This window comes from Melopsittacus undulatus, chromosome 14 (assembly GCF_012275295.1).
Source record: "Melopsittacus undulatus isolate bMelUnd1 chromosome 14, bMelUnd1.mat.Z, whole genome shotgun sequence".
Lineage (NCBI taxonomy): Eukaryota > Metazoa > Chordata > Aves > Psittaciformes > Psittaculidae > Melopsittacus > Melopsittacus undulatus.
Genome location: NC_047540.1, coordinates 270,943 through 285,285, shown reverse-complemented (window position 1 = coordinate 285,285; position 14,343 = coordinate 270,943). Strand labels below are relative to the sequence as shown.

Below are 14,343 nucleotides of genomic sequence, written 5' to 3'. Positions count from 1 at the left end.
TTTGCTTCAGCTGCTCTTGAAGCATTGAGCTGACGCTTTCAGGACATTCCATTATCATTCCAAGATCACTTCCACCACGGTAAGAGTCAGCTCATCAGTGGAGTAGCAGGTATTACAGAATACACATTGAGATCTGCAGCTTTCAAAATGTACTGCCTATTTGACCATTTTCTCTATCAGATTTATTTTCCCATGTAGCTCTTTCATAGAATCATAGAATAGTTGGGGTTGGAAAGGAACTTAAGATCATCTAGTTCCAACCCCCCTGCCATGGGCAGGGACATCTCACACTAAACCATATCTCCCAAGGCTTCATCCATTCTGGCCTTGAACACTGCCAGGGATGGAGCATTCACAACCTTCCTGGGCAACCCATTCCAGTGCCTCAGCACCATCACAGTAAAGAATTTCTTCCTTATATCCAATCTAAACTTCCCCTGTTTAAGTTTTAACCTGTTACCCCTTGTCCTGTCACTGCAGTCCCTAATGAAGAGTCCCTCCCCAGCATCCCTGTAGGCCTTCTTCAGATACTGGAAGGCTGCTATGAGGTCTCCACGCAGCCTTCTCTTCTCCAGGCTGAACAGCCCCAACTTTCTCAGCCTGTCTTTGTACAGCAGCTGCTCCATCCCCCTTAGCATCCTCATGACCCTCCTCTGGATTTGCTCCAACAGCTCTAGGTCCTTCTGGTGAGGACACCAGAACTCTACCCAGTGCTCCAAGTGCGGGTCTCATGAGAGCAGAGTGGAGGAGCAGGATCACCTCCCTTGACCTCCTGGTCATGCTGGTGGTGATACAGCCCAGGACACAGGGGGTTTCTGGGCTCAAGCCCATGCTGAAGCCAGCTCATGTTCTGACCCCCAGGCCCTTCTCCTCGGGCTGCTCTGAATCACTTTTCCCTGCAGCCTGTAGCTGTGCTTGGGATTGCCCTGACCCAGGGGCAGGAGCCTGCACTTGGCTCTGATGAACTTCAGGAGGTTGGACACCTCTCCAGCATGTCCAGGTCCCTCTGGATGCCAACCCTTCCCTCCAGCACGCTGACTGCACCACACAGCTTGGTGTCGTCAGCAAACTTGCTGAGGGTGCTCGATCCCACTGCCTGTGTCACCAACAAAGATGTTGAACAGGGTCTGCCCCAACACCGACCCCTGAGAGACACCATTCCTCACTGGTCTCCAGTTGGACATAGAGCCACTGACCGCAGCTCTCTGCGTGCAGTCATCCAGCCAATTCCTTGTCCACCGGGTGTCCATCCAGCAAATTCACGTCTCTCCCATTCAGAGACAAGGACGTCGTGTGGGAGGATGTTAAATGACATTTATTTGCTCCTGAGAGCACGAACGTGGCAGGAAGGGCTGGGGGCAGCTGCTCACTTGCGGGGGAAGGGCAGGCCCCGGAGGTGGTAGATCCAGGAGCCCCCAGGGCAGGAGACCACCAGCCTGCTGGTGACAGGAGCCGGGCCGCCCGCGAAGGAGACGGTGATGGTGGTGCTGCTCTTGGCACGCAGCACCTCGGGGGCCCTGACGGTGAAGCCCGGGTGCTTCACTGCGTATTGGAACGCCGTGGCCTTCCGGAAGACGTTCCTGAAGGAGATGGAGGTGGTGCCGCCGGCTGGGATGAGGAAGGGGCCCTGGGCTTCAGGGGGCAGCGCAAGGCCGATGAGTGGGATGCAGTACTGCCCACCCAAAGCAGAGCTGAGCTGCAGCGTGGCCTTGGCTTCGCCCAGGTGGCAGGGCTCAAAGGTCACTTCCACGCTCAGGTCCGAGCCCCCAGCACTGGCGGGTGCCGCACTGATGGATTTTGCCGTCTGGAAGTCGGCACAGTCGGTCTGTGCAGGGGAGACAAGAGACCATGGGGGGTGGGTCACAACAGCAGAGCCAGCACCTCGGGAAGAACACGATGGTCCCCTGGCCCTGGCCTGGCCCACCCACACCACACTCCTGGTGAGTGCCTGCGGGGAATGGGCACGAGAACTGTGCAAACGTGCCCAGCAGGGACAACCCTGCACCCAAGCCCCAAGACACCCGACTGCCAGACCTGGGCTGCAAGGGGGAAGCAAGCCCAGGCACCGTGGCGCCTGCAAAAGCAGCTCCAACCAGGGCAGCAGACACGGGCCCGCAAGGGAGGACAGTGCAGCTGGTGACAAGCCCACACCAGTGGGAAGACCCCTGGGCTCACATGGCCACCCTGGCTCTGCCACGCCAAGCCAGAGGCACTTGGAGCCCTTGGTGGAGAGGGCTGGTGCTGGCCAGAGGAGCTGCCTCCCAGCCAGAGCCCCGGCAGCCGCGCTCACCTGTACGAGGTACTCGGTCTTCTGCTGGGCAAAATGCCGTATTTTGGTGGTGATGGTCTGACGGGAGCCCAGCCTGGTGCGGAAATACACGGGCTTCTCTGGCCTGCTCCAGGTGGCTTTCAGCTGCAGCGTGTAAAACAGAGAGCCCAAGTCGCTGCTCTGGAGCACCAGCTGCCCGCTGCTCTCACCCGTTTGCAGGGGCTGATACTCCAAGACAAGATCCGCCTGGGAGGAAGGAAGGAAAAAGCCACTTTGTCAGGCAGAGGCAGGGAACACTGACAAGGGGCAGCTGGTCCCTGCTGTGCTCAGGCAGTGCCAGAAGGCTGGGCTGCCTTCCCCGCTCTGACTCCCCTCTCTCGGGCACAGCCTTGCTCCTTCTGGGGGACGGTTCACTTAGGGACAGATCCCAACAGCTCAGAGCCCTCCAGCACGATGCCAGAAGCTTCCCACCCATAAAAAGCCCCTGTGCTCCCCCAGGGCACACACCACTTCCTGTCAATCCAGGCTGCAGACAACCTGGCCATGGGCTGAGGCTTGTCCTGCAGCCACTCACAGCTGGAAGCACCACACTAAATGAGGGGCACGTGGCACAAGGACCTGCCACGTGAGGCCCACTTGCAGCGTGTTCCAGGGGGCAGCAGGGCAGGCTCCACCAGCGCAGGATGATGCCCACTGGGGATATTCTCGCACACTGCTCCCTCTCTAGATCATCGGCAGGGAGCTGCCACCACGGAAGGAAGCCCCACATGGCTCCTTTCAGGCATCACCCTTCAAGAGCATCCCCTGCAGCCAGGAGCAGGGAGAGCAGAGGGAGCCGGAGGAGCTTTGCCCCTACCTTCGACTGTGCAGGGACAGTAAAGTGCTGGGGAACGCTGACGTCGGGCACTTTGCAGTTGATGTCAAACGTCACCGGGACAGGCAGAGGGTTGTCCACCTTGACGCTGGAGGACACTCTCTGCCGAACAGCGGTGCTCATTTGAACAGTGCCCATGGGTCCTGAAGCCACCGCCTTGAAAGTCACCATGTGGAACAAGTACTCTCCGGTTGTCTCATTGAGGAAGGTCACCTAAATCAGACAGAAAGGGAAGGGCTGCTCATTCCACACATGAAAACAGACCCAAAACAGCCCACTGAGCTCAGCGCCCTGCTTCCAGGAATGGCTGTGAGCACCAACCGAGGAAGAGCACAAGACCACAGAAAGCACGTGCGGTATTTCATAGGACCTGTGCACGTGGAGGTATGAAGAGGCGTGTAGCTTCTCGGTGAGCCAACAGCTCCTTGAAGGGCCCTGCAGACCAGTGTCCTCACTTACCTTTGCCCTGAAGACTCCTTCTTTGCAGGAGAGGAAGGTGAGCTGGTAGTCCTTCTTCGCAGAGCTTGGCACGTCCATGTAGGAACACCCCTGCAGCACAGAACTGCTTTCCAGGTTCTCTGGTTTGAGCATGTCAATAACCACCAGGAACCTGTGGGTGAGAAGGACACAGTGAAGGTCAACACGAAGGACTCCCATAGGATACCCATCGTGTGGGGGTACAATACAGCCCCTCTCACCCTCAGTGCCTCAGGCACAGGGCACCAACTCTCATCCCCCTTGGAGGAAAGCCCTCCAGGGTGCCTCTGCACAGGCAGAACGTGGGTATGGCCAGACACTGCCAAGGAGAGGGACAAGCTTTCAGGGAAGGAGCTTCCAGGCACTTCCAGACTTCCTGGGCTGGACTCACCTCTGTGGTCTGTGCAGCCAGTTGGACACAGGGATGAGCTCCGTGTGGCACTTCCTGCATGGAACCTGCCGGGAAATGGCCCCTGAACACCTGGGGGCTTCAGCAGTTCCTTCCAGGTGGTAGCGTAAGCCTGTCCCGTCCGGCAGGGGGAAGAAGATGGAGCCCTACAGACAACGAATAGGACAAGTCGGCTCTGGAGCACCCCTGGCCAGCCCCATGCCTCAGGCTCTCACTGCAGCAACTTCCAGCACGCCCAGCTGGCAGAGCTCTGCCTGCAGCCCTGTCCTGTGCAGGAGGAGGCACCAGCATCGCACCTGCTCAGAGCTGGTTGTGAGTGGGTGCATGGCCCACAGGACATGGCACAGCTACAGGACACAGAGGCAGCATCTCTGGGCAAAGCAAGGAGACACGGGCCCTGCAGCAGAGCTGCTCTGCACATCTCAACACTCCCTTACTGGCCACACTCACCTGGGCACATCCCTGCCAGCCTGTGCTCATGCAGGGACAGCCCTGGGCAGGGGGTGCCCGTCCCTGATGAGCTCCATTGCCTCAGTCCTGCTGGCCTTAGCCCCAACAGCACTGCCCAGACAGCAGCCTCTAAGCTGGCACAACAGGGGTCCACCAGCCGTGGGCCATGGAAAGCTCATATCCATGATCATTCTGGGTGCCCGTGGATCCCAGACACCTGCCTCTGCCATCTCCTCTGCCTCCACAGCAGCTGAAAGCTGCAAGACTCCTCACGCAGGCTCTACGTTAAAGACATGCTGAGCACGTGCAACCCTAAGGGCACAGATCTGCTGAGCACCCTGGAGACGGAGACCAGAAATCTCTGACCTCATTTCTGGCCTACTGTAAGGTCAGCTGGAGCGGGACAAGGACCCGGCAGCTCCAGCACCCCAGAGCCCTTCTGAACTGACCCCTTATGGCACAGAAAACATTACAGAGGGGCCAGTCACCCCCATGTGCCCAGCCTGAGACCTGCAGGAAGGGCTCCTCCCACAGCTCCTGCATGACTGTCAAGAGATCTCTCTCGTTTCCCACTTGCCTGTTCACGGCCAGGAGGGCACTGAGAAACTGCAGGGCAGCTTTGCCCTTCTTGCTCCCTGCAAGCTGCACAAGGACAGGCACAAGTGGTTGTGCCCAGGGCTCGGAGAGCCTGTGCAGCCGTGCGCTGAGCATGGGGGTCTCTGAGCCCCCTGGGCTGCCACAAGCAGCCACCAGGAGCTGCGCAGAACAAACTTCATTTCTTGGCCTTCAGAAAGCCTGGCTCTTTAGGTCAGCTGCTCCAACACGTTTGGTGTCAGGCCCGAGTTCCCATCTGCCCTTTGCCCGTGCCTGGCCCTCAGCCACCACAAAACCCAGCTTCCAACAGAGGGCACAGGACACCTTCAGCTTGGACAGGACCTCTGAAGGTCATCTCGGCCAACCTCCTGCCCAAAGCAGGGTGAGCTACAAGGGTCATGCCACGAGGGTCAGCACACGCTGGCACAGCTCACGTACCTGGTGCTTCTTGTTCTCAGAGCTCATGGTTAGGGGTCTGTAGGTGACCTGGTAGACCTTTTCTTTTTGCCTGGCCTCCAGGTGGATAAATTCAGGCCCTTTCCAGTATTTCCCCTCAATGATGGGCTGCAGGGTCCAGGCCTCGCTGCTCGGGTTGGACAGGAGGATGGTCTGGCTCTGCCTCTCACGCACATTGCAGCTGAAAGTCAGCGTCTGTAACAGAGGAGCACAGAGGCTGCTGGGTCGTACCCACAACCCTTCCCACTCTTCTCACGCTGGCTCTGCACCAGGACCTGGAGCACAGGGAGCAGCTTTTCCTTGTCACATGCAAAAATTACGCTTTGGCCATAGCTTTTGGAGTAAATCAAGCTGGTTGCTCTTGAAGAAGGGAGCAGAACAAGCCTTTCGCATGCTGGGTGAAAGGAAACAGGGAGTCCTGAAAGGAAACTCCTGTGCAAGGACAAGATCTGCAGCCACACAGCCCCTTCCTTCGTGGGCAGGAGGAAGAGGAGCTCCACGCTCTCTCTGGGAGCAAGAGCCAACAGCTCCCAGACTGCCCCATCCCAGGGACTGGATGCAGATGCCTTGCCCCTTCCTACTGCTGAATGCCCTCCCCTGGCCCAGCAGGGGGGAGAAGTGTGGCTGCAGGTGCAGTGCTGGGATACATGGCATGGGTGCTGCAGTGCAGAGCCAGGACAGCTGAGCTGCTCACTGGAGGAGCAGCACCTTGAACAGGGGAGAAAGGCAATGACAGGGCTCAGGAATTCTGGCAATCCTGCCCAGCAGTTTCTCTCTGGGATACCCCAGCACCAGCGAGTCTGTGCTCACAAGTGTCCTTCAGTTCCTGCCCTGGGAGAGATGTGGTGCAGATGCTGGGGTCCAGGGGCCCATCCTGTCCCTGCTGCGTTACCTCTTTGGGGCCAGGGGCCTCCACGCAGGATCCTGCCAGCGTAAGCTGCAGCGCCTCACTGCCCTGGATGAAGCACCGCAGCCCCTCGTACTGGACAGCCTGGCTCAGCTTCGAGGGGCGGAAGGTCACAACCAAGGGGACATCCACCCCTGGGCTGATGTAACCCTTTGTGGGGCTGATGGAAAAGTCTGGCTTGAAGCTCTCCGCGTCCCACATAAACCTTGCCGAGGAAAGCACAAGGACAGGAAAGAAGGATTAGCCACGGGGAGCTGTGAAGGCAGTGTAAGCCTCAGTGTGAGGCTCCAAGTCTCTCGTGGGCTTTCCCACCACATCTCAGGCCTGACACTGAGCCACCTGGCAATAAGGCTTGAGGCTGGGCAGGACCTGCTGCTTTACCTGACTCTCGTGTCGCCCGCGTTCCGCATGACGACGCGCCGGCACGTGTAGCTCTGCTGCACCACGGCTCCAAAGCTGAGCTGGTCCTGGTCCAGGCTCACGAGGCTGCCCTGGCAGGAGCCCCGCACCACACAGAGGGAGCGCACCAGCCCGCGGCACTCCAGCAGCACTTCCCCGCTGAACGGCTGCATGCGGCGCTTCGGGGAGAAGGTCACCTCCACTTTGCAGGTGTCTCCTCTGCCCTTCAGCTTTAGATCCTTGCTGGGCTTCAAGCACAGAACCTACCCGAAGAAACGAGTGGAGACTATTTCATCTGGCAAGTGAGCTGTGGAGCCTCCCTCACCACACTCAGGGAAGAGGCTTCCAATTCCTCTTCTGTCCCCACCAGCACTGCCCCAGTCCCACTCATTCCCTCCTAGGCATTCCTAGGGAATACCAAAGGTGTTTTCTACCATGTGTCCACCTGGTCACGGCGAGGTCAACTCTGTCTTCTAAAGCTTTCACATACGTTCCAACAGAGCTGCAACTCTCCCTCTTTCAAGATTCACCTCCCTCACCTTTCCAGATCTAAAACACATGGCTGCATCCTGATGGATGTGTCTAAAACAGGCTAGAGGAATTGTGCTGCCTTCTCACTTCTGGCTCTCGGGGAGTCCTGGCACCCAGCTCAGCTGAAGCATTCGCACTGCAGGCATCTGCTGCCAGAGCAGTGCCAGCAGGCAGGACAGGGCAGGCACAGGCAGCCAGGGCAGCCCACACCTGAGTCATTACCTACTAGCTCCCACCCACAGCAGCTCAGTGCTCCCTGCAGGCACACCAAAGTGCTCTGCAGAGAAGGAACGGGCCTTACCCCAGCTTCCTGCAGCTCTGGCACGGTGGACATGACCCTCAGCTTAAAGGTGAGAGGGGCTGCACTCTTGTTGGCTACGGTGACCATCTTCTTCACCGTCTGTCCAATGCAGACGTTTCCCAGCTTCACCACCTTTCCTGGTGGATCCACAACGTCAACCTGAGGCGGTAGGGATTGATATCAAGCCAAAGGAAAGAAGGAGAAAAGGCTTTCTGCCACTCTAGTGGCAGAAACCCAAACCATGGGAGGCTGGGGAAGAGATGAGGAAATGAGAAAACCATGCCGGTTGCCACCTGGAGTTTTAGCCTTTAGATTTCATCTCACCTTCATTTTTATGCCCCTTCCTTGGGCCTCAGCATTCAGCTTCTCTCCCAGAGCACACGGAGGCAGCAACAAGCTGTTGGGGCTGTTGTCATCTTTTGGTGTCCGTAGGGGCTGTGCACAGAGGGAAGAGAAACCATAGACAGGATGAGTTTCTTGACCTTCACCATGTGAGCAGGCTCCCCAGCCAAGCCATCCCCTCCCACATTCCTTCCCCCCAGGGGCAGGGATTATCCAAGTCCCTCTGCAGCCTGCCAGCAGAGCTGACTAACCCTGGAAGGCCACCAGGATTTGCCCTGCACACTGCCCCTGTCTCCCTGCACAAGCCTGGCCATGCTGGAGCGCTGGGAATCTACAGAGTGTGCACAGACCTTCCCCCTCACCTGCTCCTCAGCAAGGTGCTGCTGCTCAAACTGCACTGAGTAAACCTCACAGGGCTTCTTCACCACCACTGTCCCCTCTTCCCCACGGCTCTGGGGCAGCAGCGGTCCCAGCTCCAGCTCTGCGGGGATGGACTCCAGCCGTGGCTCCAGACCACGTCCCAAGACCGGCACCTGCAGGCGTTGGCTGCTCTGGCAAATCTGGATCTGCAGCTCGCCCCGGTAGCACTTCTGCAAAGAAGCAGCACAGAAAGCTCCTCCGTGAAGCCCCAGCTGACAGCACCTCCAAGTCAACAATCGCCCAGGGTCAGGGGTCTTGTCAGCACCTCCAAGCTGAACCCAAAACAGGTATTTACTTAGAGCAGGGGCTACAGCATCTGCATGGCTCTCAGGAACTGCAGCGAGTCCTGCTCTGGAGCATAACTGGACAGTTGGCTCCCAGGTGGATCTAAAATGGGCTATCAGAGGTTTTCACCTGGGCATGGGGGAGCGCAACGCTCATGAGAAAGGTCTGCTTCCTCAGACACAGTCCTGGCACTACAGCACCAGGCAAACATCAGCTGTGTGCAAGAGGCACCTGAGCTCTCACTGGACACAAATAAGGATCATCTTCTCTGCTCAGTGCTTGCCTCTGGTCAAAGCCAGACACGAGACGCTGAAATCTCCACGAGCAATTGAGATCCCTGGGACTGTCCCCAGGCGTGGAAGCACTTGTGTCCATCCTGTCACACGCTACCAGTTTCCAAGTCACGGTGGCCACATGCAAACTGCCTTTGGGAATGCTCCATCATTTAAGCTGACTCCCGAACTGCTTGGGAACGTGCAGGGGAAACTGAGGCGCAGGAAGCTCCATGTGGAGGCAGAGCTCATGCCCCGCTCCCTGGGCTGGCCTCCCCTTACCACACTGCCCTGCCAGACCTCCTGGCGTGACACCCACCAATCTCACCTCTTCCGTGGGTGAAAAACGGACTTGGACGTGGCACTGCTGTCCTGAAGCGAGGCTTCCAGCTGAGGGCAGCACCTCAAAGCCACAGGGCACAGACTTCATCTCCTCCAGCAGCTTCTGGTGCTCACTCCCTGGCAGATGTTTGTCCACCTGCGCACACAAACCAGTGGCGTGAGGTCTCCTTGGTCTGTGAGGACAGACCCTCGGTTCCTGCAGTGCTCCGAGATGCTGGCACGGTGCAGGGAGCACCTTCATCCCACCCAGACGTGGCCACCACTGCCTAGAACTGGAGGGCAAACATGCTGGCAGGGCAGGCAGATGGGGAAGCAGTGTCCTCAGAGAAGGAGGAATGGGTGAAGACGGCAGAGAAGTGAAGCATCAGCTAGTGAACAGGCCCAGGTGAACCAGCCTTGCTCTGTACCCTCAAAAGCTTCCTCAAGCGAGCTGCAGCCCAAGTGCTCAGGCAGCCAGAGGGGCACAAAAGGCACGAAAGGCAAAGAGAACCCAACCAAGAAGTTGTGTGTTACACGTTGTCTGTGCTTTACCTCCTGAACAGGATCAGTCATGCTGATGGCCCATTTACAGTGGACCTGGAACGTGTTGTGGAGCTGGATGGTTTCTTCCTGGCACTGCCCACACTGGACAGCAGAGAACTCCAGCCTGTCCCTGGACACGCAGAGGGACGGCTCAGCCACCATGGCACGGAGGCGGACCTGGAATGTGGGGCCTCCTCTGACCTACAGAAGGACAGAGCATCCGGTTGAGAGCCCACCCGATACTCGCTGCTGTGCCAAACCTGCTGCCTGCCCCAGAAGCTGGAGTACCTTGATGGGCAGGAGCACATCCACTTTTCCCAGGGGCACGTTGGCACTTTGTGGGTCGAAGCACACTTCAAATGTCTTGCTCTCACAGGAGGGCAGGCGCTTCACACGCTCCAGGCACACGCTGAAGCCTGAACACAGCAAAATAAAGCAGCTGAGATACGCAAGCAACAGGAAATGGCTCAGAAGCACGGTAAGGCCACAGGGGTGTCCTGGCTGGCAGCTCTCTGAAAGACCCCTTTGCATCTCCAGAGAAGCTGCTCTTCTCCCTTTGGCACTGCCCAAAGCAAAAGGACTTTCACATCCAGAATCCAGGGGTTACATAGTAAAAAGAAATCACATTGCTTGAGGAACTCCAGCAATTCCTTCATCAGGCGTCTCAGGGAAGGATGCATAGACCTCTCCAAAGGAGAATTGCCACCTAAGATACCAAATGCTGGGGTGTTCCCTGGACAGCGGCTTAGAAGAGACGACTGGCCACCCCGCAGAGACAGCAGTCACCATGTGGTGGAGCTGCAGCCTTACCTCAAGGCCTCTTTGGGAAGCCTGTTTCCATAGAGCAGAGGATCCCACAGGCCGGTCAATAAAGGCTGAGCAGAAGTGCTCTGGCACTATGAACTCTAAACAAAGCACTTCCGAACCACAAAGGGTCCATCTGTTTGCAACATAAACCCTCAGAGTGCACAAAGAAACTGGGATGATGCTCACAGGAGCCAAGAGCAGAAGATGCTGAGAGGCGATCAAGGTGATCAGCCCTTCTGGCCCCTGCTATCAGATTTTAGGGCAGCCACAGGCAGAGCAGGTCTCTGGGCACTGCTCACCAGAAGTCAGGCTCTTGAACAGGGCACCCAGCATGGGGGCACTAAGGAGGAAAAAGCTGTCCAAGGAAGTACTCAAATCTCCCCGTGACCAATGGCTTCAGCTGATGTGTCAGAGATAGCTCCTTCAAGCCCCTGTGAAGCCTCTCCACCACAGGTTACCTGTGTTATACAGGACATATCCATCGACACGGAAAGATGCAGGGAAGTGCCCAGTGTTGGTGATCTTCACCGTGTGTGTGTGTATGTCACCGGGAACAACATAGCCAAGGTCCAGGATGTATTCGGGCAGCTCAGCTCTGAAAGGAGGAGTAAGGACACTGTAAACCCCAGCATGGCGTGGGCTGGAGAAGCAAATGGAGTGGATAATACTGTATTCACTGCTCTGAAAGCTCAAGCCAAGCCCAGGAAACCCAAGGCCTGAGCACCCAGTAATAACACTTGGCTAAGTCATGGGGAGTGCAGGGCCTAGGATTTATCAGCCACCAATGGGATCTTCGAGTGACTTTAAAGTGGGTACTGGACACAGTTCCTATGCTGCGAAAAGCCATTGCAGAGAAGTCCACTGCATCTCCACTGATCTCAATCAAACTGCTAAGCTGGTGTCCAGCCCAAGCCTGAAACTGCTTCAGGACCTTGTCATAGCATTTCCTTGCAGAGGCCTTTGGCAGGCAATCCCATTTGGAAAAGTGCATAAGGGATCTGGACCATTCCCTGCTCTTCCTGCATAGTGGGGTCTGTTTCTTGGCACAAAGACGCCGGCTTTGAGATGCCCCTTTCAGAGCTGGTCAGCAGGGCTGGTGCCTGTGCTGTCTGCAAGGGCTTGCTCGTCTGCACCCCTCAGCTCTGAGAACAGAACCCACCAACTGTGGGGAGGGGAGCACCTCCAGAGCTCAGGGGAGCACTGTGCAAGCGAGGACACCGAGCTGCCCACAGGGAGCACATCATAGCTCTCAGCATCAGGCCCCTTCTGAAGTCCTCAGCTGTTCCCAGCTCTGAGACACAAGGAGCTCTCAGGAGCAGGCCTGCACTGCTGGCTGTTACCCTCGGGGCCCCTGCACACAGGCTACAGGACTCCCTACTAACTTGAGAAGCCTCCGATGTACACGCTGGTGAAAGGCAGTGTCCTCCGGGGGACGGGAGCTGAGAGCTTTCTGCTGCTCCACGGCATGTTCCTCCATCAGCATCTCCTCCATCTGCAGCTGAGCATCCCACTGAGGAAAGTAAAGACAGGGGCTGCTTAGCAAAGGTCCTTCCCAAGGCACAAGCTTGTCTCAGGTGGAGGATCCCACCCTGCTCTTGTTGAGAGAGGCGATGGAGTCATTCTGTCTCACTGCTCAGTGTCTGGGACACTTCCTGCTCTCTCAGGCAGGATCATAGCTCCAAAGAAATGAACTCCAGTGTCTCTCCCTGCCCAGTTATCAAAGCTGATCTGGACACATGGACAGACAAGCCAGAAACCTTCCAAAGCTCCAAGTATGTCCCTGCCCCCAGTTAGTGCCAAAGCAGCTTGGACAAAAGCTCTCCTGGAAAGGGAACCATGAGAGAGCTGGAGCCTCTCAGAGATCCAGAACACAGCACAGCCTCAGGGTGCATTCAGGCTGCTGCTTTACACTCTGTAAAGCTGGCAGGGCTTGGCCAGTGAGCAACAGAACCCCCAGCACCGACGTGAATGTCCTTCAGAGCACCATAAACCCAACTGCTTGAGCACAGCCCTTAGCATCTCCTGGGGTAGTCAGGAGCTGGTGCATCTCCAGGAGGGACAACTCCCAGAGGTGGGCAGCCCATGGGGCACACTGAGCTGACACAGTCCGTGGCCAGGGCTGTGCAGGGAGGCACCCAGTGCCAGCAGAGCCCTGGGCACAGGGCCGTGGGGCGCAGGGGCTCCAGTGACACGCAGGAGGGTGGCACGTGTGGGACAGGGCAGCAGCTCTACTCACCATGGTGCCCGAGTCGTCCATGCGGGGCTCAGCTGCCACAGCCTCCCCCAGAGCAATGGCCTCGTCTCTCTGGCTGCCTTTGTCCAGCTTTTCTTGGGCCTTTTGGAGGATCTTCTCATATTTGGCGTTGCCTGAAAGCACAGAACACCACCAATAGCAGTGGGGCAGCACAAATCCCATGGAAGACGGGAAGCCCCATTCCCCCAACACGCAGACACAAACTGCTCCAGCAATGGAGAGAAAGGCGATCCTGCTGCATCTCACCCCCAGCCGTCTTTCTCGCCACACAGGAGCATCTCAGCCCCACAACGTGATGCAAACCCAACCCTGTCAAAATCCCTGCCAGCCTCTCTTGCAGCTTCCCTGTGCTTTTCTGCCCAGCCCTTATCTTCCAAGACCTCTGCCATATGCTGGCAAGCTGTGCAGGATGGTTCCTGCGGCAAAGCCACACGGGCTCGTCTGCCAGAGACCAAGGAAGCAACCAGAGGGCTGAGTTTGCCTGACAGCCCTGAAACCTCCAGGCCTGGCGGGGGTGCCTGTGAGCTGCCCTATGGGCATATGGTATGGGGGAAAGCCAGGTGACCTTCCTGGCGAGCAGACAGGCAGTGCTCACCTTTGATGTTCCTGGGCAGGTCCAAGTGGATCCTGGGAAAGGTCCCTTCTCCTTTCAGGCAGACTTTTTCTGGCTCCAGGTGACCCACTTGGATCTGGAAAGCCCTGCAGAAGACTCCAGGCACTCCTGGCAGGTAATAGACTTTCAGCACTTGCTTCTTGCCAGGTTCAACATAACCCTGCGGGGCACAGAAGAGGGAGGGAGGTAGTGTACCAAAGAGGACTCAGTGGAGGGATGGCTCACACGACAGACACGCTGAGACAACAAGGCAGCTTCTCATACATAAGGAAACATCAGACATCACCACCTCCAGCTTTCTTGTACCCAAATGCCCGAGTCCCCTACACCAAGATGCAGTATGTCCTTCAGAGGCCTCGCAAGGCTGCCCTCTGCTCAGCATGAGCACAGCTCTTCTGCTGACAGGGTTTACCCCTCTGCTAGCCAGAGCCAGGCACAACAAACCAAAGCTCTTTCACCAGCTGCTCTGGAAGAGCACCGAAGGGCCTGCGCTTCCAGCAGGGCCAGCACCTCCTGGCAGCAGCTTGCAGGAGAGGACATCAGCGTGTCATCCCTCAGGCGGACAAGCACTAAGGAAGGTGGAAGCCACTCGGCCCTTTGCTTCCCCTTCCATTGCAAAAGGGCACCAAGGCAGGAACACTGCTCCAGCTCTAAGACACCCAGGCAGGATGACAACTGGGATGGAGTGATGCTCCAGTGATGGCACAACCAGAGAGCTCAGCACTCAGCTCCAAAGAGCTCCCACAACCATCGTGCCTCCCACTGCTGGTTGCTGTAGGACAGCAGAGGCAGTGGTGGCCAAGGCCAGTCAGGGGCTCA

At 57.4% G+C, this 14,343-nt stretch overlaps 2 protein-coding genes across 2 annotated transcripts; both read right to left on the bottom strand.

Annotated features, from left to right (window-relative positions):
• Nucleotides 1-1,366: 1,366 nt before the first annotated feature.
• On the bottom strand, nucleotides 1,367-5,695 carry LOC117437002 (hydrocephalus-inducing protein-like). Its single transcript, XM_034069389.1, has 6 exons — nucleotides 5,512-5,695; nucleotides 4,012-4,175; nucleotides 3,603-3,753; nucleotides 3,126-3,356; nucleotides 2,291-2,515; nucleotides 1,367-1,825 (listed from the first exon to the last, which is right to left on the bottom strand). The coding sequence occupies exons 1-6, from the start codon at nucleotides 5,536-5,538 to the stop codon at nucleotides 1,367-1,369; spliced, it is 1,257 nt and encodes a 418-aa protein (XP_033925280.1). The 5' UTR covers nucleotides 5,539-5,695.
• Nucleotides 5,696-6,348: 653 nt separating this feature from the next.
• Nucleotides 6,349-7,700, bottom strand: LOC117437001 (hydrocephalus-inducing protein homolog). Its single transcript, XM_034069388.1, has 4 exons — nucleotides 7,668-7,700; nucleotides 6,818-7,098; nucleotides 6,422-6,641; nucleotides 6,349-6,360 (listed from the first exon to the last, which is right to left on the bottom strand). The coding sequence occupies exons 1-4, from the start codon at nucleotides 7,698-7,700 to the stop codon at nucleotides 6,349-6,351; spliced, it is 546 nt and encodes a 181-aa protein (XP_033925279.1).
• Between the last annotated feature and the right edge of the window lie 6,643 nt (nucleotides 7,701-14,343).